This window comes from Aegilops tauschii, chromosome 5, assembly GCF_002575655.3.
Source record: "Aegilops tauschii subsp. strangulata cultivar AL8/78 chromosome 5, Aet v6.0, whole genome shotgun sequence".
In the NCBI taxonomy this organism is placed as follows: Eukaryota; Viridiplantae; Streptophyta; class Magnoliopsida; order Poales; family Poaceae; genus Aegilops; species Aegilops tauschii.
This window is the reverse complement of record NC_053039.3, coordinates 434,069,951-434,094,814: the sequence shown is the minus strand read 5'-3', so window position 1 is coordinate 434,094,814 and position 24,864 is coordinate 434,069,951. Positions and strand designations below refer to the sequence as shown.

At 48.1% G+C, this 24,864-nt stretch overlaps 2 protein-coding genes across 2 annotated transcripts; both read left to right on the top strand.

The window, feature by feature from the left end:
* The first annotated feature begins 11,318 nt into the window (after positions 1-11,318).
* LOC109774989 (F-box protein At3g07870-like) lies at positions 11,319-12,543 on the top strand. The gene is made up of 2 exons (XM_020333745.1): positions 11,319-11,325; positions 11,423-12,543. Exons 1-2 carry the CDS (start codon positions 11,319-11,321, stop codon positions 12,541-12,543), a joined length of 1,128 nt encoding a protein of 375 aa, XP_020189334.1.
* A 3,893-nt stretch (positions 12,544-16,436) lies between these two features.
* Positions 16,437-20,956, top strand: LOC109774987 (uncharacterized). The gene is made up of 4 exons (XM_073499241.1): positions 16,437-16,500; positions 16,600-17,317; positions 17,423-17,520; positions 17,607-20,956. Exons 1-4 carry the CDS (start codon positions 16,437-16,439, stop codon positions 20,954-20,956), a joined length of 4,230 nt encoding a protein of 1,409 aa, XP_073355342.1.
* The last annotated feature ends 3,908 nt before the right edge of the window (positions 20,957-24,864 follow it).

Here is a 24,864-nt window from a genome sequence, read left to right as displayed (position 1 = left end):
CAGATCTTTGCCTGGTTCTCCTTGGTCCATCATGAAATTGAGGAATACTAGGAGACCACTGAAAGGAAAACACAATCGCAATGACAATGAAACAAAAAAGAGAGTGAGGATCGGTTACTGCTTTGCAAAAGTTCTTTTTTTTCTCTGAACAAAAATATACCAACATCACGGATCTGCTTACCTTCCCTTCGTTGGGAGAGAAGAACAGTGGCAGATGCGAGTGTTGCCTTTCTTAAAGACGGTGAGGGAGAAGGGGATTCAGCGAAGAGTGAAATGATGGTTGCTTCGTCCGTCAAACTTAGACTGCGGGGAGGTGGGGTTTTGTGATACGACGGCTCGTTACTGCCGCGCTACGACCGGGGTGACTCTCCGTCTGCATACTTTCTTCTAATTTGGTGGATGGCATTTGGGCCCGCGCGCTGCATGGCCCGCATGTCGGTGAACAAAAGTATAACGGCATTCAGTAGAGGGAGACGTTTCAATGACCTAGGAGGAGCCAGAAGCGGTAGAGTGTCTCCACTGTACTAGTAGTAATTGTTTTTCTGGGTAGCTGTAGAGTGTCTCCACTATACTAGTAGTAATTGTTTCTCTGGGCCCAAGACAAAACAGTCAATCCACACTAGTAAATAGTAAAATCAATTCAAAAGGCGCTACCCACACCCAGCACACCGCCCCCCCCCCCCCCGCCCAAAAAAACCTGGGTGCTCTTCTTCCTCCTCGCTCCCACCCACCTCACGTCAGCTCGCTCCACTCGTACCCCCAAATTCCTCACCTCACTCCTACAGAAAACCCCATCTCCCCTTCTTCTTCGCTCGCACTACAACTAGGCTCGTCATTCGTTACTCTGCTCAAATCCGTGAGCGCGACGCGATGCCCTCGAGGAAAATGGAGTCGGCTGACCCCAGCGCCAAGAAGATGAGTCTCCCGCCAGCGGTGACGTCTGTTGTAGATCCCGCACCCGGCAGCGCGGGGAGAAGCGGCGACCCCGCCCCCACCGGATCCCAGGAACCCGTAGAATCTCGGGTGGACCACATCAGCGATCTCCCGGACGCCATCCTTGTGGAGATCATCTCGCTTCTCCCCACCAAGGATTGCTGCCGCACCCAAGTCCTCTCAATTCGGTGGCGCCCTCTATGGCGCGCCGTGCCCCTTAATCTCGACTGTCGTCAGCTATCTCTCTTCAATGATTTTGAAATCCCCAGAGCCATCATCTCCTCCCACCAGGGCTCCGTTCAAAGCCTCTGCATCCCGTCATGCTACCTGAGCAAGCATACCATGCCCTGCACGGTGGACGCCTGGCTGAAATCCCCTGAATTCACAGAACTACAGCTGCTTGAGTTCTACTATTCCCCTGGAAATCACATACCACATACCGAACGCCATGAACTTGTGCCCTCAGCACCGATGTCCATCTCGCGGTTTTCCTCCTCTCTCCACACCGCCACCTTTGCGCTGTGCTACCTACCAGACAATCTGGTACTAAACCTTCGACTCCCATTTCTCAAGAAACTTTCACTTGTGCGGGTTCGTATATCGGAGGCCTCATTGCACAACATCATCCACTCCAGTTGCCCTACGCTGGAGTGCTTGGTGCTTGTTTTCACAGTTAGAATCGGTTGTCTCCAAATAAAGTCACCTAACCTTGTAAGAATTGGAATTTCTTTTGACGGAAGGCAGCTCATCATCCAAGATGCCCCTTCACTTCAAAGGTTGATCCTTGATTCTAGTTATTCACCGTTGCAAATAACCGTCCTCTCTGTGCCTAAACTGGAGACCTTGGGTGTAATACATGATCTCTGTGCTCATTTCAATATGGTGTTTGGCTCCACAATTCTTCAGGTACTTTATATTATCATCTACACTTGTAACCATAAGCTGCATTTTAAATTTCTGCACATAATTTATATATCATCTTGGAGTACACATTTTGTACTAATATTATGTTCTATGCTCAATGAAGAGTTTCTCCATGGATGGCCTATCAATGGTGCTGGATTCTGTCAAGATCTTATATATCCAAATGAATAGTTTTGATCTGAACAAGATTATTGGCTTGCTGCAATGCTTTCCATGTCTAGAGAAGTTGTATATAAAGGTGATAATTTCACGCACATTGGAAGCCCGCATATAGTGTACTAGAATTAACCGTTCAGTTGTTGCTCTTTCGACACTCTTCTTTTAGACCTTAACTATTTTCAATCTTCATGTCTATTTAGGCAACAGGACGGGGTAAGAAAGTTATAACCAATCGGTGGATTCGTAAGCATCGGGATTTCCTCACTTCTCATGAGATTCGATTGAAGACAATAACGCTAGAACGATATGTAGCCAACCGTGCAAACACAAGATTTGTCACATTCTTCCTGCTGAATGCGAGGTTACTATTGTCCATCAGGCTTAAGTTTATCAGCAGCATGGTTTTGACGGATGGGTATGTCGAAGAGCAAAAAAAGGAGTTTCAGGTGGGCAAAAGAGCTTCTGAACGTGATGAGCTTCTATTTACAACATATTGTGGTCATAATCCAGTAAATTTTACGACCCAGGATGTTCATTCTATGGACCTGACCGATCCATTTAACTGTGACTGCCAAAAACAGTGCTGGAGTTAGATGTTGTTGCCCTTTTCAATCTGGGTTTTATTGTAAACCTGATGAACAATCAACCCTCGTGCTTTTGTACAGTTTGTAAGCTGGAGTTAGATGTTCCTACCCTTTTCAACTCGGCTGTGACTGTCATATTTTCTTTGAAACAAGGCAAATGGCTTGCCATTCGTTTAATTTAGAGTGAAATATTGTAACAAATCACAACCAAGGGAAATAACATCACTCACGCCGGCTGCTTGAGCTCACTGTGCATTATAGAAGCCAAGTGATTAGCCCCCACCAGCACCCACAAACTTATTTCGAACTAGCACATCAAATGGGCTGTAAATTTTCATAGGAAAGGCTGCATGACCGTGACAGATTTGGATTCTGACATTTGGGACCCGCGAGGAAATAGCCTATCCAAGGTGGTGTCGACTTACTAGCCAGTCAACAAACGATTCTGCCTACCAGCCGTTGGATTGACATCCAACATCTGTCGTGTATCTTCTATCTCTTGTCTTCTTCTTCCTCCAGCCGCCCAAACCAAACCACCCCGTCGGCTCCGCCTGCTCCCGCCTCCCATGGCTGGCTGCGCCTCCGCCGCCCTACCGTATGTACCCTCCAACGTTGGCCAGTCCCTCCCTCTATTCCCCCACACGTCCTGTTATTCTCCGGCGACGTCAGCCCCAACACGCACCCGTGCCCGAACCAGTCAACCCTCGTACTCCCCTCCGCCTGCGACTGGACCGGCGCATCTTCAACGGCTCCTGTTCGTTCCGTCTGAGGCCTCGCCGTCGTCCTCCGCCTTGCGGCCTTGGTTCGCTCGCCGTGCGCGGTGCGCCGCCCTCTTGCGTTGTCAACGTCGTCAACAACCGAGAGGAACAAGGAGATGACTGTACGTGGAGAGGATGACAGTAGGGACCCACCAGCGTCATGGCAGTACGCAAGCAAGTGCCTCTATAGTACAAGCCCAAAAATATGGTTCCTCCTAATGGTTGGACATCTGGGGCTCACGCCATTGTCAATGTAGTCAATAAACGAGAGAATTACACTACGAGCGGCTGACACCAGGGACCCAGCAAGTCGTGTAGTTTTTTTTAGGAACAAGCAGTTGTTATTTATACTAGTTTTAGCGACGGATCAGGGTAACAACGGGGCTGTGCGGGGGCTGTGGCCCGTCTAGCCAGGGTTTTATTTATGTTTACCACATCATGAGCCCAGTTGTGTTTTTTTCTTGCTGAAAATGGCTAGCCCAGTTCTATTTTTTTTAAGAAATACCCAAACAAGGCCTACTTGCTTTATCGGCCCTGCTGGGCTGCAAATCTTTCAAGACAATGAGAGTTTCATTCGGTTTGCCCAGAAATGGCCTGTACTTTTTTAAAACACATCAAACCGGGAATTAGTTTCAATTTTTTTTCATTACAAGATCTTAAATTCCATTGATTTTTATGCGTGGACAATTATTTGGATTTTAAATTTATATAAATTATTTTTCAAAATAGTTTGAATGTGAATCGATATTTCTGGATTAAAAACAGTTTCCGCACCGAAATATGCAAAATTTTGTATACTTCTTAACCATGGCCACAATATGGGGTGTAATGCTAACAAAAAGAAGATGAGCTCCAAAAAAAACCTTAAGAATTAGCAAATGGGTTGTACATTATTAGAAATAATGGCAGATGGGATGTATGCTATTTTCCACAGATTTGAGGCTGACTTGTGCGCCTACTACAGGTTGACGCGTATGCTTTCATAAAAAAAAGGTTGACGCACACGCAACGCCCTGTCAACTTAGTCAACACACGAGAGCAGGGACTGTTGGATGTCCATCCAACGGCTGTCGTGCTTCTTCAATCTCTGCTCTTCATGCTCCAGCCGCTCAAACAAGCGCCGGCGGGACTGCCTGCTCCCTCCTCCCGCGGCCGGCTATGCTGCCGCACAGGCCTCACGGCCCCACCGTACTCCCATTGCTGGCCTAGCCATCCCTCTACTCACCCACACTTGCTATTATTCTCCGGCGACGGCAGACGAACCAGTAAACCCTCGTACTCCTCCGCGTGGGAAACAACTGCCGAGTATTCCCTGGCTCCGTGTCGTTCCCTTCCTAGGCCTCGCCGTCGTCCACCGCCCTGGTGCTCTCGGCGCGGCCTGGTCAACGTGGTCAATGAATGACATCCATCGGAAGTGGACTGTACGTGGAGAGGCTGACAGCTGAGTCCACGGCCGCATGCAAGGAAATGCCTCCTTATTACGTGCAAAATAATGATTCCTCCACCTGACAGCTAGGACCCACAGGAAGGGCCTCTGTATTTCGTGAAAAAAACGTTCCCCCCGCTGACAGGTCGGACCCACCAGCTATATCTTCGCACGCAAGGAAGTGCCTCCTTATTACGCCCAAAAAATGAATACCCCCCTGCTAGCTGGGACCCACCATATTGTTGGGCTGACTTGTGGGCCTACTAAGTTGACGGGGACGGAGGGCTTTTTCAACTTAGTCAATACTCCAGTGACCGTATGATGTCCATCCAACGGCCATAGTGCTTCTTCAACCTCTGGTCTTCTTGCTCCAGCCGCCCAAAGCAGCGCCGGTCGTGCCGCCTGCTCCTGCCTCCCGTGGCCGGCTGTGCTACCGCCTGCTCCTGCCTCCCGTGGCCCGGCTCCGTGTCATCCCCTTCCTAGGCCTCGCCGTCGTCCACCGCCGTGGTGCTCTCGGCGCGGCGTGGTCAATGTGGTCAACGACCGACTTCCATCGGAAGAGTAATGTACGTGGAGAGGCTGACAGCTGGGTCCACGGCAGCCGCAAGTAAGTGCCTCCTTATTACGCGGAAAATAATTATTCCTCCACCTGACAGCGGGGACCCACCGGACGAGCCAACAGTATTTTGTGAAAAAAATCGTTTCCCCCTGACTGCTGGGACCCACCGGACGGGCCACCGTATTTCAGAAAAAAAAACGTTCCCCCCGCTGTCAGCTCGGACCCACCGGAAGTGCCTCCTTATTACGCACAAAAAAATGAATACTCACCCGGCTAGCTGGGACCCACCTTGGTGGGAGGCTGACTTGTGGGCCTACTAAGTTGACGGGGACGAAGGGCTTTGTCAACTTAGTCAATATGAACGATTCTAGCTCTAGTGACCGTACGATGTCCATCCAACGGCCGTAGTGCTTCTTCAACCTCTGGTCTTCTTGCTCCAGCCGCCCAAAGCAGCGCCAGTCGTGCCGCATGCTCCTGCCTCTCGTGGCCGGCTGTGCTGCCGCGGAGGCCTCACCGCCCCCTACTATTCCCACCGCTGGCCAGGCCCTGCGGCGACGGCAGCCTCACACCGCAGCCAAACTAGTGAACCCTCGTACTCCTCTCCGCGCGGGCTTCCACTGCCGCGTCTTCCCCGGCTCTGCGTCGTCCCCTTCCTAGGCCTCGCCGGCGTCCACCGCCGTGGTGCTCTCCGCGCGGCGTGGTCAACGTGGTCAAGGAACGACTTCCATCGGAAGAGTACTGTACGTGGAGAGGCTGACAGCTAGGTCCACGGCCACAGCCCAGTTTTTTTGTGATTTGCCAAGTAAGTCGCTTTGTCAGGCCTGTTGGGCTGCAAATCTTTCAAGACGAGGAGAGCTTTCATTCGGCTGGCCAAGAAAATGGCCCATCAGTAATGAGAAATGGGTTGTACATTTTTAAAACACATCAAACCGGCAATTAGTTTCAAATATTTTTTTTCATTTAAAGATTTTAAATTACATTAATTTTTATGCGTGGAGAATTTGTTGGATTTTATATTGATATACATTTATTTTTAAAATCAGTTTGAATGTGAGTCAAAATTTCGGGATTAAAAACAGTTCGGACCGCACCGAAATATGCAAAATTTCGTATAATTTTTTAACCGTGGCCACAATATGGGCTGTAATGCTAACAAAAAGAATATGGGCTCCAAAAAACCCTGAAGAATTAGGAAATGGGCTGTAAATTATTAGAAATAATGGCAGATGGGATGTATGCTGTTTTCCATAGATTTGAGGCTTTCCTAAAAAAAGGTTGACGCACAAGCAGTGACGGTTGGATGTCCATCCAACGGCCGTCGTGCTTCTTCAATCTCTGCTCTTCCTGCTCCAGCCGCTCAAACAAGCGCCGGCGGGACTGCCTGCTCCCTCCTCCCCGCGGCCGGCTGTGCTGCCGCGCAGGCCTCACCGCCCCACCATACTCCCATCGCTGGCCTAGCCATCCCTCTACTCATCCACACCTGCTGTTATTCTCCGGCGACGGCAGACGAACCAGTAAACCCTCGTACAGTCGTACTCCCCTCCGCGTGGGAAACAACTGCCGAGTCTTCCCTGCCTTCGTGTCGTCCCCTTCCTAGGCCTCGCCGTCGTCCACCGCCGTGGTGCTCTCGGCGCGGCATGGTCAATGTGGTCAACGACCAACTTCCATCGGAAGAGTACTGTGCGTGGAGAGGCTGACAGCTGGGTCCACGGCCGCAGCAAGGAAGTGCCTCCTTATTACGCGCAAAATAATTATTCCTCCACTGACAGCGGGGACCCACCGGACGGGCCACCGTATTTCGCGAAAAAAATGTTTCCCCCCTGACTGCTGGGACCCACCAGCTACACCTTCGCACGCAAGGAAGTGCGTCCGGGCAAAAAAAACGATTCGCCCCCTGACTGCTGGGACCCACCAGCTACATCTTCACACGCAAGGAAGTGCATCCGGGCAAAAAAAAGATTCGCCCCTGACTGCTGGGACCCACCAGCTACATCTTTGCAGGCAAGGAAGTGCCTGACAGTCGGGACCCACCTGGTCGAAGCGTACGTAGCGTTGTCATTCTGGTCGCGAACGTGTACGTACATATATACTGGTGGATGTAGAGGCGCGCACGTGTCGTAGTAGAGGCGCGCACGTAGCATGTACATGTACATACAGCGGCCAGGGTGCAAGAAATAAAATACGGCCACGTATGTGTACATACGGGCGGGGTCTCGAACGCCTACTCGCGCATACGTACGGCGAGGGCTCGTGTACATGGCTGGGTCGGAACGGAGAAACAGCGTCGTCGTCGTGTTCATGGGGAGGCAACGGAATGTGTCGTGTTCATGGGGAGGCAACGGAATGCGTCGTGTTCATCGGGAGGCAACGAAACGCGTGGGAGCCAACCGGATGGGTCGGAACGGAATGCGTGGTCGTGTTCATCGGGAGGGCTTGGACGGAACAGGCGATGGAAACGAGGCCTGGCGTACCGCAGAACGGAGGAAGCGGACCTCCTACGTTCGGAACGGGGTCCTGTTGATCGGGAGGGGTGTGGCGTACCGCAAAACGGAGGAAGCGGACCTCCTACGGTCGAAACGGGGGTCCTGTTGATCGGGAGGGGTGTGGCGTACCACAAAACGGAGGAAACGGACCTCCTACGGTCGAAACGGGGGTCCTGTTGATCGGGAGGGGTGTGGCGTACCGCAAAACGGACGAAACGGACTTGTGTTGGAGCGCTACGGTCGAAACGGGGGTCCAGTTCATCGGGAGGGGTGTGGCGTACCGCAAAACGGGACTCCACGGGATACTGTTCATCTCCACCGTCGACCTCCTCCAGCCTCCACGGGCTCCTGTTCATCCAACCTCCACCGCGCGCTACTCCACCGGCTACTGTTCAACCACCCCTCCACGGGCACCCCTCCACCGTCTACTGTTCATCCAGCCCTCCACACCACGGGGTCCTGTTCAACCACCCCTCCACGGCGACCCCTCCACCGTCTACTGTTCATCCAGCCCTCCACACCACGGGGTCCTGTTCATCCAGAGGCAACGCCACCGCTCACTGTTCATCCAACCCCCCCCCCCCCCCCGCAACGCTCACTGTTCATCCAATCGATCGGCTTCAGTTAGCAGCAGTAGCGAAGGAATCGCTCCATCGGGTTCAGTTAACAGCCATCGATCGATCGCTCGGGTTCAGTAACGCGTAGCCTGCAGTGCAATCGCTCGGGTTTAGTTAGAGCCCAACGCCTCGCTCGGGTTCAGTTAGAGCCAACGCCTCGCACACACGCGCGTACGTGTACGAGAGAAACGCGCATCGCTCGGCCCCCGACCTCCCACCGTAACCGGCAACTCCCCGAAATTTTCCTGCCCCTCGCTTCTACCACGGTTTTTTCCGTCATGGACGGCCCAAAGAATGTCATGCAGCCGCGTCTCCGGCCCGCCCAGGACGAAAAACCCATTTTCTGTCATGATTTTTTGTCATAGAAGTAGGAGCCCACCACATCTATGATGATACTGGGTTCTGTCACAATTATCGTCATAGAAGTGTCATATGTATGACAGAAAAAATTTCGTTCAGCCCAAAATGTCACGAATGTGTCTTTTTTTTGTAGTGCATGGACGGACTGTAACTTGCAGTTGATCTCTCCACCACAAAGCAAGACCTCCACTCTTCCCTACACAGTCCACGGCTACACCACACGTAAACCCCAAACTCCACTTCAGTTTCTCCATTGCTCTCGCCTTCTTCTTTGTTTCACAAAGAAAAACCACCGCTGGGTTGTAGGACCGTATCAGGTCTTTGAGTTCGCCAACTGTCGAGTCCAACCCCAATCCTCGACAGTTCCAGGCTAATAGATTCATCGTGCTCGGCGGCCCCGGTCTTCGGGGTCCGCCGCTATATCCTTACTCTCCGAAATCCGTTCAAAGACTGACATCGTCCTACGCCTGTTATCCCATATAAAACCATCATGCACAATTTGTCGTTCTGGATCATCCTTTGCCACCCAAAGCTGCCTCGGCCTCCTCTTCTTGTTCATGTTTTCATACAGACCGCTCTCCCTTGGGTGAGTCTGTGCACGATCAGTTCTGCTCTTCCTCACGTAGTAGCCTCTCCTCCTTTCCTTTGAGCCGTACAGCCGTGAACCAGTGTCCACGTCCGTTCGCTTACCCGTCTCCTCACGCGATACACGTGAAGACTGCACGTCCTCCTTGCCCTTTCTCTCCCAGTTTTTCTGTGAATCGCCTCTATACCTCTGTTCCTCCACAAGCTTGCTTCGCAGCTCTCTTTCTTTTCTGTTCTCCAGATCTTCTCTCAGGTCTCTCTCCCTTGGACCCGATCCATTTGCACTAACCTTCCCCGGGCTGTGTTCCTTCACTCCTTTGTCTCTAGTCTCGGCGCCAGTGCGCGAGGCTGCAGACCTAGACAACTCCGGCTGAAGGTTTCTCTTCACAGGCACATCACGAGCCCTCTGGGCAGCTAGCTTACTCCGTTCACTATCCCCCGTCTTGCCACTTTCCCAGCTGTTGTTACTGCTCGCTGAGGCCCCTTGGGACCCTTCTTTCACCACTCCTGTTTTTTCAGACGATGCCCTAAGCCAGCCGCCCCATTGCTGTGAAGAGTCCACTGGAGGGTCACACATCCCATTCACATGCACTAATCGCCCACACTCAAAGCAGAAGTGGGGCACCTTTTCGTAACAGAAGTCATACCATGTACCCAACTTGTCATCAGGAGAAGATTTCAGATAAAAGCCTCTAACAAGAGGATCAAAAACCGAGATTGATGCACACACTCTAAGTTGGTTCCCTCTGGCAAAACCTTCATTGTCAACATCCACCTTGATCACTTTCCCCAACCAATTTCCAAGTGCTTTTCCCAGCTGTTCCGTGCGATTGTCAGGGGGGAGATCGAGCACCTGGAACCATACATCAATCTTGTCAAACACCATCTCCGAGGGCCTTGTTCCTCCTTCATAATTCTTCAGAATCAGAACACTAAAATCATATTGCCAAGGTCCATTATAGAGCGCATGTTTCTAGTCCCCCTCACACCCAAAGTGCACTTCGAACACATTATTCCCTAGATCTCTGAACTTTGCCTCCTTGTGCAGCCCCCATGCCCTTTGCATCGTTCTCTCGAGGACTGTCCTATTAGGGGTCTGGGTGAACATGATTTGCCCACCACTGCCCATCTTGCCTTGCGTGGAGGCATCTGCTCGGAGGTCTCCAAGACTAAACCCTCCACTTCCTTATCTATCAGAACCATGCTTCCCATCCTAGCCGACAAACTCGCAGCCGGATCCGGAGTTTTGCACTCTGCCGGGGACTTTGACGATCCCCTGCATGCTGAGCCCGTCGGTTTTTTCGCTGTCGGCGTTGCTGCCACGGACGCCCCGGGAGTCGCCTTCGATCTCGGAGTTGCTGCGATCGGCCCATCCATCTTCTCCGCCATCAGTTCCCTGCTAGCAGATCAGATGCGTTGCCGGTCCGCGATCCGGAAAGCGCCGTCGCTCCCCAGCTGCTACCGGAGTCACAACCACCCCCGCCGGCAAAAACCCTAACGCAGCGTAGGAAGAGAATCGCCTCGCGATCGCCTCCTGACGCCTCCGAGTTTTCCTGCGTGGTGGACCCCGGGAAGAAGCGTATTGTGACGATGAACCCACGGAGTCAATCCGTGCTTTATTATTAGGGAAAGATATCAGTTTTGTCTGAAGTTAAAGTATCTATATTTTGATCAAGTTTATAGACAAAAGTATCAATATTCACAATGCCGAATTAATATTGTTAGATTCGTTGTGAAATGTAGTTTCATAGTATACATATTGAGTATTGTAGATATTGATATGTTTTAATATAAATTTGGTCAAACTTTGCAAAGTTTGACTGGACACAAATCTAGTACACAGAGTAAAAAGGAAAGTTTTTGTTTTGGTCACGAATTGGGTCAATCTTGTTCACATACGTCCCGTGTGGCCTATACTATATGAAACGTAATGACGGGTGAGATAGGCCTCACAAAACCCTGCCGCCGATCGAGAAAGGAAACCCTAGCTAAGACAAGATAGAACCACATGGATCCCAAACGTGTCCGTAAAAGCCGTGAGGCAAAGCCGTGAGGCAGAGTTGCCGGAGGACGTGGTCGAGGAGATCCTCCTCCGCCTTCCTGCCAAGTCCGTCGGTCGGTTCCTAGCCGTCTGCAAGTCGTGGCATGGGCTACTGTCCGGCCATGCCTTCCACCGTTCCCACCACGGCCGTGCCCCATTGGCCGTCCTCCTCCGGCGGCGCGCTCAAGCCCACGGCAGCGACTGGGACTACGCGATCTACACACTCCCCTTGGGCCAACCAGCGGCGAAGCCGCTCCACCTTGGCGAAGGCCAGCAGCTCGTGGTCCTCCATGGCTGCTGCCACGGCTTACTCCTCCTATCGGGAAGCGATCATCGCCCCAACTCCACCAACACCAAGTACTTGGCGTACAACCCCACGACCGGGCAACACGCCCCGGTGCCCGGCGGCCTCGACTATGGCCACCGCGTCGCCGGGTTCTACTTCCACGCGCCCACGGCCGAGCACCGCGTCCTCTTCTACACGAGGTACCGGACAGAACGTGTGCCAAGGCCACCGCCACGGCAACTGGAGACGGTGACCCGGAAACACTATACCTACAGCGTGGCGGCGGCGGGGCGGCCGGGGGTCAGGACGCTCCCCGCCACCTCGTACGGAGGCTACACCAGGTGGAAGCTCAACGACGCGCCGGTGATGCTCCGCGGCTGCCTGCACTGGACGAGACGGTTCCCGCGGGTGATCGTGTTCCACACAGAGTCGGAGAAGTTCCACGGCATGCGTGGCCCACCGGAGGATGGCCGCGTGATCGGCCGCCTGGTCGGCATGGATCGGACGTTGGGCGCGTCGGCGTTCGCGGAAGGCGGCCGGACGGTCAGGGTGTGGGTGCTCCAGGGCTACACGGAGGAGACCTGGGCTGTCAGGCACACGGTGGACGTTGGCTTCATGGGCGGTGGCTTGGACTTCAAGTGGCTGGGCATTGCCCACGTGACCCAAGAGGGCGACGCCTTGTTCTACGGGGCGCGGCGGTACGACGTGTATAACCTCACCGGTCGAAAAGTGGTGAGCGCCGGCAAGGGGATCGCTGATCGTCTGACCGCAACGTGGCACGTCTACCGGGAGGGCCTCTTTTCTCCCACCCCGCCCAAAGGCAGCTAGTACTCTCATCTGGCTCTTTTCTCCGGCCTCACCAGTCACTCAATGAATCAATCAATTATGAAGACGCGTGACGTCATCGTGACGCCGACTACATCCGGTCGACTGCTCTTCTTCGTCAACTGCATGCAAACTAGTCAATGTGTACGTGCAATGCACGTTAATTTAGAAGTATATTAAGTGCATGCGGATATTAAGTAGGATATTATTTACGTGTTATTATGTAATTAGCATTATATTTGGCATGAAATTAACTACACGCTAAACGTATTGAGCGCTCGACATTGAAGCAGTCTAGGTCGTTGGATTGACATGATTTGATGACCGAGACTAATTGAATCTGCCCTTTTGGGTCTTTTTATATTGATCTCTACTCCTAATGGAGCAGTTGGTACTCTCCGTTCCAGGTTTATTTTCGTCCCACCTAACCCGGTTTTTTTTGGTACCTTTTTTGGTACCTCCTCCCACCTCCTGCCGCGTAACGCTGACCGGTAAAAACCGAAAAAAACATGTACCAAACCTGAAGCCAGCCCCATCGCTCTTCAGGTCGCGCCCCACCTCCTGCGACGAAATAAAACCTACGACGGTTAACCAGCGAAAAAAAACCCTGCCTCGTCACATGCCCTCGAGAGCAGCGAAAAAAAGCCCCGCCTCGTCACATGCCCTCGAGCGAAAACGTAGGACGACTCGCACGCCAGTCTCCCTGCACTGGATCGTCGCCGCCGCTGCCCTTCATCCGTTCGCCGCCGCCCCAGTCGCACAACGAACCCGCCGAGCCGTTCCCCATCTGGCCACGCGATCCTCCGCCACCGAAAACGTCCGCGATCCGGCGCAGATCGACGTTCAGTTTACCGGCGCAGATCCGGCGCAGATCCATCAGGTATGACGTCCGCTTTACCTATACCCATCACATCTCATACAACCATCACAACTCGCCGATGCATCAGGTATCACGCGCACGCCACCGCCGCCGAAAACGTCCGCGATCCGGCGCAGGGAGACGTTCAGTTTACCGATGCATTGATCCACGGCCGCCAAACACGTACAGGATCCGGCGCTGATCGTTTTCGAGGAGACGCCGACGAAATATAGGTATCTCATACAGCCATCACATCTCATACACCCATCGCATTTCATACTCCCATCACATCTAATACACACATCACATTGCAAGTTGGTAGTGCTTTCACAATGGCCATCCCACATACGTCATGAGTGAGACTTCAGTATCCTGTTCCAGTGAAAAATTAGGCACACTTAGTCATATTCTAATTGAATCTGGAATGAGATAGTAGACTTTTCCAGTTGAAGCAAAATCTATGTACAAGTTTGATTTTATCCTAGGGGTGTGAGTCAGGTCATGTTAAATGGTAACATTTACTAATGTATATAAGCCACGACAGATGCATGTAGAATCAGCTCACAAGTCATCAAGATTTTGTTTCTTTGTATGTTCGCCTTATAAGTATCAAGGTATATTGTTGGTACTTTCGCAATGTTGTGCGTTATATGTGCGTATTACATAAGTGTACTAGATCAGCTTCTATGCATCTTATTTTTACTCTCCGCATTTATGCCGGAATACAATAGGAGATGAACTGATGGGACAATTCAACAAAAACGGCTTGGATCATAAGCTTGGGCAGCTAAACAAACAGACACGAGATGATGTATGTCCCCTTCGTATTTCAAGTAAGTCTATTTTATCTTACATCCGTACATTCATATGTTTGTACGGCTACAGCTAAACATTCCCATACAAGACGATATTCGTCCCGTAATTGATTCAAAAACATCTGGGTCTGTCATTTAAGTTTATACGATCCAATCATTCCCATCAGATAACCCAGGTAGCTCGGACTATACATCAATCTCGCATAATGATGCGGGATATCCTTGTAGTGGTACGGACACTTCTGGTATGATTTCTGCGAATGATATACAAGGTAATATCATTGGACCTAATCCAATTTCATTTCATATCAAATTATGTTGTTGCCTATGGTTTTTGAGAGAATGGCATGAATGTCACCAGTAAATGACTTTAACGCCAACAAAGAAAATGCGCAAAAAACAGTAGAAGAACGCAAAAGAGACCGTAGAAACTCCCTAAGGAGAACTACTAATCGGCAGACAAAAGATCTGCGACTCCAGGATGAAAATGCACAGACCCTTAATTTATCAGGTAAGCTTTAAAAGTTTTATTAATTATAGTCAGTACCACGGTTAATGTCAAAACCTTTGAGATTGCAATATGTATTGATTACTTTGCTTAAGTATTCAACCCAACAAGCTTATTTTGGTATACATCAGTGTCGCATGATGACTCAACATTTCCTGCAACAGCTACTGTCACATCTGGACTCATTAATGACATAGATCTACAAGGTAAACAAATTGTGGGTACTAAAGTGTCAGTTGCTGAGTTGGTTATGTTTTGTTATCTAAAAAGTGTGAGTGTCCTGATTGACTTCAGATTTAATCTTGAATGACACCCAAGAAACAAATCCAAAAACGGAGGAAGAACTCAAGAGAGACCGTAGAAAAGCCATGCGGAGAGCTACATATCGAATGAAAAAAGATCGGCAATTCCAGGATGAAAATGCTAATGCCATTAATTTATCAGGTGAGCTCTAAAAGTTATATTAATTATAATCAGTACCACTACTCTTGTCTTAACCAGTGACTTGGCGATGTGTATTGACAACCTCTGTTAACAAGACAACCCATCTATCTCCAACTATACATCATTCTCGCATAATGGGTCAACATTTCCTGCTACAACTACGGTCACATCTGGTCTCATTAATGGCAATGACCTAGAAGGTAATCATATTGTTGGGACTTCATGATCAATTAAGGGCCTGTGGATACATTATATTTTAAATTTTGTGAATGTCCTGAATGACAGCAGACGTCATCTTGAATGACGCCCAAGAAACAAATCCAAAAACGGATGAAGAAATGAAGAGAGATCGTAGAAACGCCATGCGGAGAGCTTCTTATCGGAGGAACAAGGATAAGCTTCTTGAAGAGGGAAACAAACGTCCACTTTCATCATCAGGTAAAATATGACCTTGAGTTTCACCATGTGTGTTACTGACTTGTTGTTGCTCATACCAAAATACTTTTTAGCGAGCATCATGCTCGAAGCGTACAGTTTAACGGTACATCTTAATGCACATTGTTTGTATTTACGTTAAATTAGAATATGTATGATGACACTGCCTCCATACGTCTTAATATCAAATAGTGTTAATAGCAAGCCTAGCTTGAGCTATACAGAAATATTGCAGGAGGAAGCAACATTTACCCCTTCAACATTTGACATGTCTGGTGTCAATCATGATAATGACCTTGCTAGGAGGAAACGTGATAATGAGCGGAAATGTAATTTAACAAACGAGCAAAGGGAGCAGATAAACGAACGTAGCCGAGCTTCTTATCAGAAGAAAAAGGAGGAGGTAACGGTTGATGTGAGACAAAAACAGAATGAAAAAGTACGAGATAAGCGGACGGAACGCCGGAAAAGCATGTCAGTAATTGAAAGGGGGGAGACAAGTGCTCAAAGGAAGGCCAATTATGCCAGAAGGAAAAACACCCTGTGCAACGAATCCATCGCTATCCCCCGTCCAGACCTGGGAAACTCAACCTCTCAATGTCCGGCATTCACCTGCCGCACATCACCCGTCTCTCGGGCCAGAGAAGATGATTCATCTGATGGCGACCCTCCGACGAACATGCCGAATTACACTGTCCGTACCGATGGTATGGAAGTACTATTGTCACTTTTCTTATGGTAATGATAAGCAACCCTCTTGTAACATGATGAAGTCTACTGGCACATTCGCCACGACGACAATGCAGATGAATTCGGTGTATTCCTAAGCGACATCATGGGCGATGAGCCGACAGGTCCCAATTTGATGGACGAGGAGTACTACATGTTTCGCAACCAAGGTATGGTCAACTCTGAACTAGCACGTCGTGTGGCTTTATTGTAGTTAGAATTATGTGCAGTTTTTATTTTGAACGTGATGTTTCAACAAATGCCCGTAGGATCCGATAATGACAGCATGGATGATGAGAGCGAAGCAACCATGACTGGTGGTAATCCTAGCGAGATTGATCCATTTGACTTTGTCTACTCAAACATTCCAGACAACACTCACATCCTGAAACTCGCCGCAAACTGTGAACACTGCAAGGCCAGAAAATTTGAGTCTGAGACTGACGGGTTCTGCTGTCGCAATGGCCAGATCGAACTTAAGCAACCGGAACCAGTCCCAGAGTTGATGAGGCTATGGTCCAGCATGGAGGCAGATTCTAGACATTTTCGGGAGAACATACGGTTCTTCAATGGGCATTTTGCCTTCACAACCCTTGGCGTCAGCCTTGATGAAAACTACACAAACATGAAGTCTGGGGTGTACACATTCCGGGAACACAGCACCATCTACCACAATGTGCATTCGTTCGGGCCTAGCTCCCGTCCTGAACATCTGCAGTTGTACTTCTATGATGACGACCCAAACCTTAATCATCGTAAGGCGGCGACCAATCAATTAGACCAGGATGTCGTGAAGATGTTAGTAGACATACTCAAAGAAAACCCATACTCCCAGCAATTTAGGAGTTTGGGTGCACACAAGGACAACCTCGATGATTATAGGATAGACCTAAACACCGATAAGAGGCTTGACCAAAGAAGATATAATAGACCGCTGTCAACTGAGGTTGCTGCAATTTGGGTTGAGGGCAGTGACCTAGCCAAAAGGTTTGACAGGAGGATAACGCTTTGTGGTAACAACAACGAAAGGCACAGTATACGTGTGACCTCCGGAGCATATGATCCGTTGTCTTATCCCCTATTCTATCCAAGGGGGGAGCTAGGTTGGCACCCAAAGCTACCTAAACATAATGTTCCATGGGAGGTTGTACAACATCCTCAACTGGGCCATGATGATGAGGATGATGCAGGTATGTCGTTTGTGTCCGATTTGGTTACAAATAATATATTATTTCTGAAAAGTATCCTCATTTTCGTGGTACTCAATCATGTACAGAGGGGAATAGCAGGTTATGCGTCTCCGTTAGAGACTACTACTGTTACATGCTGCAAACACGGCCTGCGATCTTCAATCCCATACTCTGTGGAGCACGCCTGCTGCAGCAATGGGCGGTCGACATGTACATCAAGATTGAGAGTTGTCGGTTGAGGTGGTATAGGAAGAACCAGACGCAGATTCGTGCCGACTTGTATAAAGGAGTTGTTGATGCGATCACATCGGGGGAGACGAGAGCGAGCGCTATTGGCACCCGAATAGTTCTCCCTGGAACATACCCTGGTGGCGACCGCGACATGAAGAAGAGGCATATGGATGCCATGGCAATTGTCCATACATACGGGAAGCCTGACATCTTCTTGACCATGACTTGCAACCCTAAATGGGAAGAGATAACAAATGAGTTGCTTCCTGGTCAGACGGCGCAAGACCGACCTGATATTGTGGCTCGCGTGTTCTACGGCAAACTAGAGGCTATGAAATACATGTTGTTCAAGAAGCATATCCTGGGTGTTGTGGTCGCTTACGTTTACGTAGTCGAGTTCCAGAAGAGGGGCCTCCCCCATGCACATTTTCTGTTGATCATGGATTCAACATATAAGCTTGTCGTCCCGGAGCAGTATGACCGACTAATTTCTGCAGAGCTCCCAAACAAGCAGAAGTATCCGGAATTGCATGCATTGGTGGTAAAACATATGATGCACGGACCCTGCGGTGCTCTCAACCCGAAGAATGTTTGCATGCAAGATAACGAATGCAAGTGCAGATACCCGCGCCCGTTCAATGAGAACACAGCACAAGGCAAGGACTCATACCCAGTTTATCGGCGTAGAGACGATGGAAGTTGTGCTAAGGTCCGAGGGAAAATGTTGGACAACAGATGGGTTGTGCCTTATAACCCTTACCTTTTGCGGATGTTCAATTGCCACATCAACGTTGAGGTCTGCTCTAGCATAAAGGCCGTCAAATATTTTTACAAGTACATTTACAAGGGCCATGATAAGGCTTCTTTCAGCATCGACCAGCCCGATGCCGATGGTAACATCGATGAGATCAAGAGATACGTTGACGCAAGGTGGGTCACCCCTCCGGAGGCTATGTGGAGGATATTTGGCTTCCCACTTTGCGCCAATTACCCGCCTGTCTTGCAGTTGCCTCTTCATCTCCCAAATATGCACAGGGTTGCATTCAATGCGCAGGCTGACTTGAAAAATGTTGTCGCCTCCGAAAATGCTTCAAAATCCATGTTAAAGGAGTATTTCAAGGCTAACCAGGAACACCCTTGGGCTAGGCATATATTGTACAAGGATTTTCCCGGAAGCTTCACGTGGCAGAAGAAAAAGAAGTTTTGGAAGCCTAGGGTCGAGCGTTTTCAAATAGGTCGCATCGTGTCTGCCAATCCTGCCGAGGGGGAGCGATACTACCTGCGTGTGTTGCTAAACCATGTTACGGGCAAAACATCCTTCGACGACTTGCTCACCGTGGACGGCGTGCTATGTGGGAGCTTTAGAGATGCTGCTGAAAGGTTGGGACTCATCGAGGCAAACAACACGCTCGACGACTGTCTTACTGAGGCTGAGCAGTGGGCGATGCCATGTTCTCTTAGGAGGCTCTTCGCAACCATCTTGGTGCACTGCGAGCCAGGCGACGTGCGCGGTTTATGGGATAGGCACCTCGAGCCTATGTCAGATGACTATCGTCGAACATGCACGTCCCCGAACGAGGTGGAGCAGATGGTGTTGCTTGACATTAGGGGTATGTTGCAGTCCATGGGTAAAGACATTGTTGATTTTGCTCTGCCAAGCATCGATGATGCGTTTGACCCAACCGAGGGCGAGGCAAGAGAGGTCATCGAGGAATCAACCGTTGAGTTTGACATGGATGACACTAAATTGGCATCTTCCCTGAACTTGGAGCAGAGGGCCGCATACGACGAGATACTAGCGGCTGTTGAACGCGGTGATGGGGGTGTATTCTTTGTTGATGGCCCTGGAGGTACAGGAAAGACCTTCCTATACAGGGCGATGCTTGCCAAGGTGAGGAGCGATGGCAAGATTGGTATCGCTACCGCGACGTCGGGCGTCGCCGCTTCTATCATGCCTGGCGGCAGGACTGCCCACTCGAGGTTCAAGATCCCATTGAGTTGCGATGATGGAGCCTCGTGCAGCTTCACCAAGCAGAGTGGGACCGCGAAGCTGCTAAGGATGGCCTCATTGATAATATGGGACGAGGCCAGCATGACGAAGCGACAAGCGGTCGAGGCATTGGACAATAGCATGCGCGACATTATGGGAATACGCGACCGACCCTTTGGAGGAAAGACTGTTGTTTTTGGTGGGGACTTTAGGCAGGTGCTTCCGATTGTCAGAAGGGGGTCGCGGGGCCAGATAATTGATGCAACCCTCCGAAGTTCTCATCTATGGAAGGGTATGCGGCAGCTTCGGCTCATCACCAACATGAGGGCTCATAATGACACGTGGTTTGCAGATTACTTGCTAAGGGTCGGCAATGGCACTGAGGATGTCGACGATCAAGGCAACATACTACTCCCTGAAGACATCTATCTGCCGTCTACAGGCGAGGTTGACGACCTGGAGAAGCTTATTGACCACGTGTTTCCGAGTCTAGATGACAACATGTCTGATTCGAATTACATGACATCTCGCGCAATCCTTTCCACGACAAACGACAATGTCGACAAGATAAACATCCGCATGATAGAGCGTTTTCATGGAGATGAAGTAATCTACCATAGCTTTGACAGTGCGGAGGACGACCCATATGGCTACTACGCTCAGGAGTTTCTGAATGGATTGACTCCTAACGGTCTTCCTCCGCATGCACTCAAGCTAAAGCTGAACTGCCCTGTCATACTTCTAAGGAACATTGATCCAGCTAATGGACTGTGTAACGGCACTAGGCTTGTTGTTAGAGGTTTTGAGAGGAACACCATTGATGCAGAAATCGTGATTGGACAACACGCTGGCAGGAGGGTCTTCCTTCCTCGAATACCTCTCTGCCCATCTGAAAACGACATGTTTCCGTTCAAGTTTAAAAGGAAGCAATTTCCTATAAGGCTTAGCTTTGCTATGACCATTAACAAGGCTCAAGGGCAGACCATCCCGATTGTTGGTGTGTACCTACCCAATCCCGTGTTCTCTCATGGTCAGCTCTATGTTGCTCTGTCTCGAGCCACCGCAAAAAGAAATATAAAGATACTCATTCAGAAGGAGAAGCCGAAGGAGAAGGCCAACAAGCAAAAGGACAATCCAAAGAAGCGAAAAATACCGACCATGTCCTTACTGACGTCGATGAAGAACATCGTCTACAAGGAAGTCCTTACAGGCTGAATTCCGGTCTTAATAGACCGGCAGGTTTTGTAATGACAGAGCATTTACTCTTGCGATGGTCAAGATTTGTTGTAATTCGTTTTTTACATATAACTTTTTATTTGGTATTTTGATAGTTGGAGGTATACTCCATTTAGTTGAGCTACTAAATGCATTTCAATAATCATCCGTCACATTGGCACCATCATCGTTGTTATAGGTTTTCTACTATCGCAATGTTTTTGGGAATGTACATGTCACACAGCGTAGTATTTCATGTGTAATATGTGATTCAGATATAATGATTGGCCTGATAAATATCTGGAACATGTAATGAAACTCTTGTATTACGGCAAGTGATCATATCCGTTGTTATTATTTTGGTATTTTGATAGTATGCTTGAATGTAAAATTATTGGCATCCTTATTATCCCTGTATTATTCTGATAGGTCGGAACTATCAGATTATTATTTGTCTGAATTATAAGACCAACACACGCAGTGTAATTTCAGTGTAATTTCCAAAGTTAACCACAGTTCAAATTTTTCTGTGACTTCTGTGATTTTTTTTGGGGGGGAGGGGTTGCCCTATGTTGGGTCTCCAAGCATTCTAGAACCTTTTTCTTTTTGTGGTTTGTCTTCGTTGGGTAGTATTTGTATCAATTTTATAACCTTTTTTCTATGTTTTCTGTAGTGTTGCATCTAAGTTTACAGCAGTTCCAAGATTGTAATCTCGTTAGTTACAGTGTAATTTCCTCTGAAATTACAGAGTAATCATAGTGTTCTTACAGTGTACTTGTAATTGCAGTGTAATTTGCAGGGTAAGTACACTGTAAATCCCACTACTATGTTATTGTAATTACAGTGCAATTTCTCTATAATTTATAGTGCTGTTATAGTGTAATTTCCATGGGTAATCACAGTGCATTCTTACTAGAATATTTCTTTTTTATATATCATTTCTTCTATATACATTTTCTTTACATTATTCTTCCTTGTTGCAGTTTGCTTCCCTGTAACCATTCGAAAGCATTGGTTTTCTTAAATCGTTTGTTGGAAGGGAAGAGCCTTTGCTTTCCTAGATCCAGCTTTCAATGAGCAGTCTGAATTTCTCTTGCAGATTAGAATGATGGAAATTAAGAATTGATTCTAATTTCTTATTTGATCCCTTTTTCAGAATGCAAATTAACAATGATGGAGAAGAATGCTTTTTTGCTTGAGAGAGATGTTGAACTTCTTTTTTCACACTATGGATAGGGCAGTGTGTATGTTGGTTCAGTGTGTCTTCATCTGTAGAAGAGAAAGTGTGTATGTTGGTTCAGCTGTGTCTCTATAATCCGTAGATGACACGAGGTACTATACTTGCAAGGTTTTCTTACTGTAATTTCAAGGTTTTTCACTGCTTGTCATGAATGCACGTGTGTCCAGCCCAACCGACGTACATACATACCAACTCATGACTTGGGGCTGCAAACCGGTGTCTTTGAGACTCGACAAGTTCCGGTCATAATATCATTGTAATTTCAGAAGTTCCAGTGCTAATTGGACTAAGTTTTGTGCGTCCAGACTTTAACTCTTAAGAGCAACTCTAGCAGACCCCGCATTCTCCTGACCCGCAAAACATTTTTGCAGTTCGCAGAAAAACGTCTTTGCGGGTCGGCGCGGACGGCTGCAGTTGCAGACCCCGCATAATTGACCTATCATTCTGGTTTCATTTTCTGCATATTTGCTATGTTCATGTTATCTATTCTCTTCCCCACAATCCGGGGTATTATTGTACTTCTTATTTGCTGTTACCACCGCTTGGATCTATAAATGGGTTAAGCATATTTGATCTTATTAGGAGTTTAAGAAATAAAATGGAAAAGGAAATTACTATATATATTGACATTTTTAGAGCGAGTGAAAAAATACTGCAGATAAATATTGATAGTTATGGAATTTCCTAAGAAATAGTACTTCTCTCCTCAAATGACAGTACAACTCCAATTAGAAGATACATACATTTCAGACCTTACTAAATTTTTGAAAAAATGTACTATTGTTTGCCCACACATTGAAGTACTACATTTTTTTGATACCCTTATTTTTCTAACAGCTTTGCTATCATGCCGGTTTGTTTGCAGCACAATATGGATAAGGAGCCCTCGTCCATTCTTGATCGAGTTAAGTCTACGGACTATCCAAGACACCATGCGAGCTGATACATGGGTCAATCCGAGGTGCTTCGATCTTGCAGTGCGTAAGCTTACTAGCGACGCGATACAGAGGAACGCAGGAACAGACTTTGTTGGCTCCACGCATATGTTTGATTTGCAATTCCATCGCCTAGCATGGGGGCTGAGTCAGACTGGCTTAGGCCAAGCTGAACGCACCAACTTGTTGATTAACACTGTTATTGTACGGCCTTTGCCGAAATACAACGTGCTCATGACCCCGTCCATTGTAAGGATTTTCATTCTAAAAAATTGGTGTGTATACTACCTGTTCACCATTAACTTTGTATACCTATTGCATTACCTATTGCCGTTGTATTTGGTGGATTCCTCCTACGGCCTCCTTGGAGTTAATATTGAAAATAGGAGGACTCTCCTGATTGATCATTCCAATGAGTCATTCCTAGGCTCAGAGGACTTTCATGACAAGGAACTTAAGAAGGAAGCCCTGATAGTTTTGCAAGAATTTGGCAGTGTATTGCAACAGGGGAGGCCTGGTTTGAATCCCCAACTCGTGGATTGTCCACAAGATCATACCTATATTACAGCCCCGCGGTAATAGTTTAAATTGGTCATGCATATTATAGCCACACTGATATAGGTTCTAACATATGGATTTTTTTGGTCACAGCCTGGACTCTGGATTCAAAGTCCTACAGGAGATGGCTCACCAAGATGATACTCTCGGGCATAACATGTCCAGGACTTCGGTACGTGCATATATAACAAGTTTCTGTCTTCCATAGCTTTGTAATTATAAATTTATGTTCTTCCTATCACGTAGGTCTGTTGTGCAATTCATTTTTCAGCGATTTATTAAATTTTTATTTATGTTTTTCAGGATTCAATACAGCTCAGAAAGCACTTGCTGGTCCAGATGCTGATGATCAAAGGCAATGAAGCAGCTGGAAACATCCCAGCTGAAATTACAGCGTCCTTGAGGTTTTTGGACGAATGACTATGGACTGATGCATATTCAAATGTCGCAAATATAATAAGCTAATAGAACTTTGTTAGGGATCAAATTGAGAATTATCCTTTTGGCAATATGAATAATGTATTGGATTATATATATGTAGGGAATAAACGGTTTGATGGCACCCTCTAGCTTCGTATTCGCTTCAACGTTGTCTGCTTGTTTTGGTTATATCTATATATTTTGGCTTCTATGTATATTTTGTACTTTAATACCCGTGCGGTCAGGAGCAGGTTTGTTGCATGTTACTTTTTGTTGTTTTGTTGTTTTGGATATATTAAACATTTGTTTTGCGACGCACCCTATAATTCCTCGTTTCGTATAACTGTATCCAAGATATGTCAACTAGAACTCGAAATATCACGTCAATGAGAACAAGTCATGAACTACATATTTGGCAATACGAACTATATATAACTAACACGTCAATGCCTACTTATCAACATCACCGCTAAAAGAAAAGCAGTTGTCGTAAATCATAGGCTGATGGAAAGTATGTACCTCATATTCAAAGCTTATTGAAAGCCAACAATCATTTCCTGCATGCTTTGCCTGCAAATTAAAGTGGAGCTTCACCCTATTGTCATGATGTAATGGACTCAAGTTATCAAAATTTTGTGGATCTTACTCTTACATGAGAAGGCATCAAGGCTCCCCCTGATTGTACATTCACAAAGGTTTGGTTCATTTAAGAACACATTTACACTGAAAACAGACATATGCAATACGATACATTA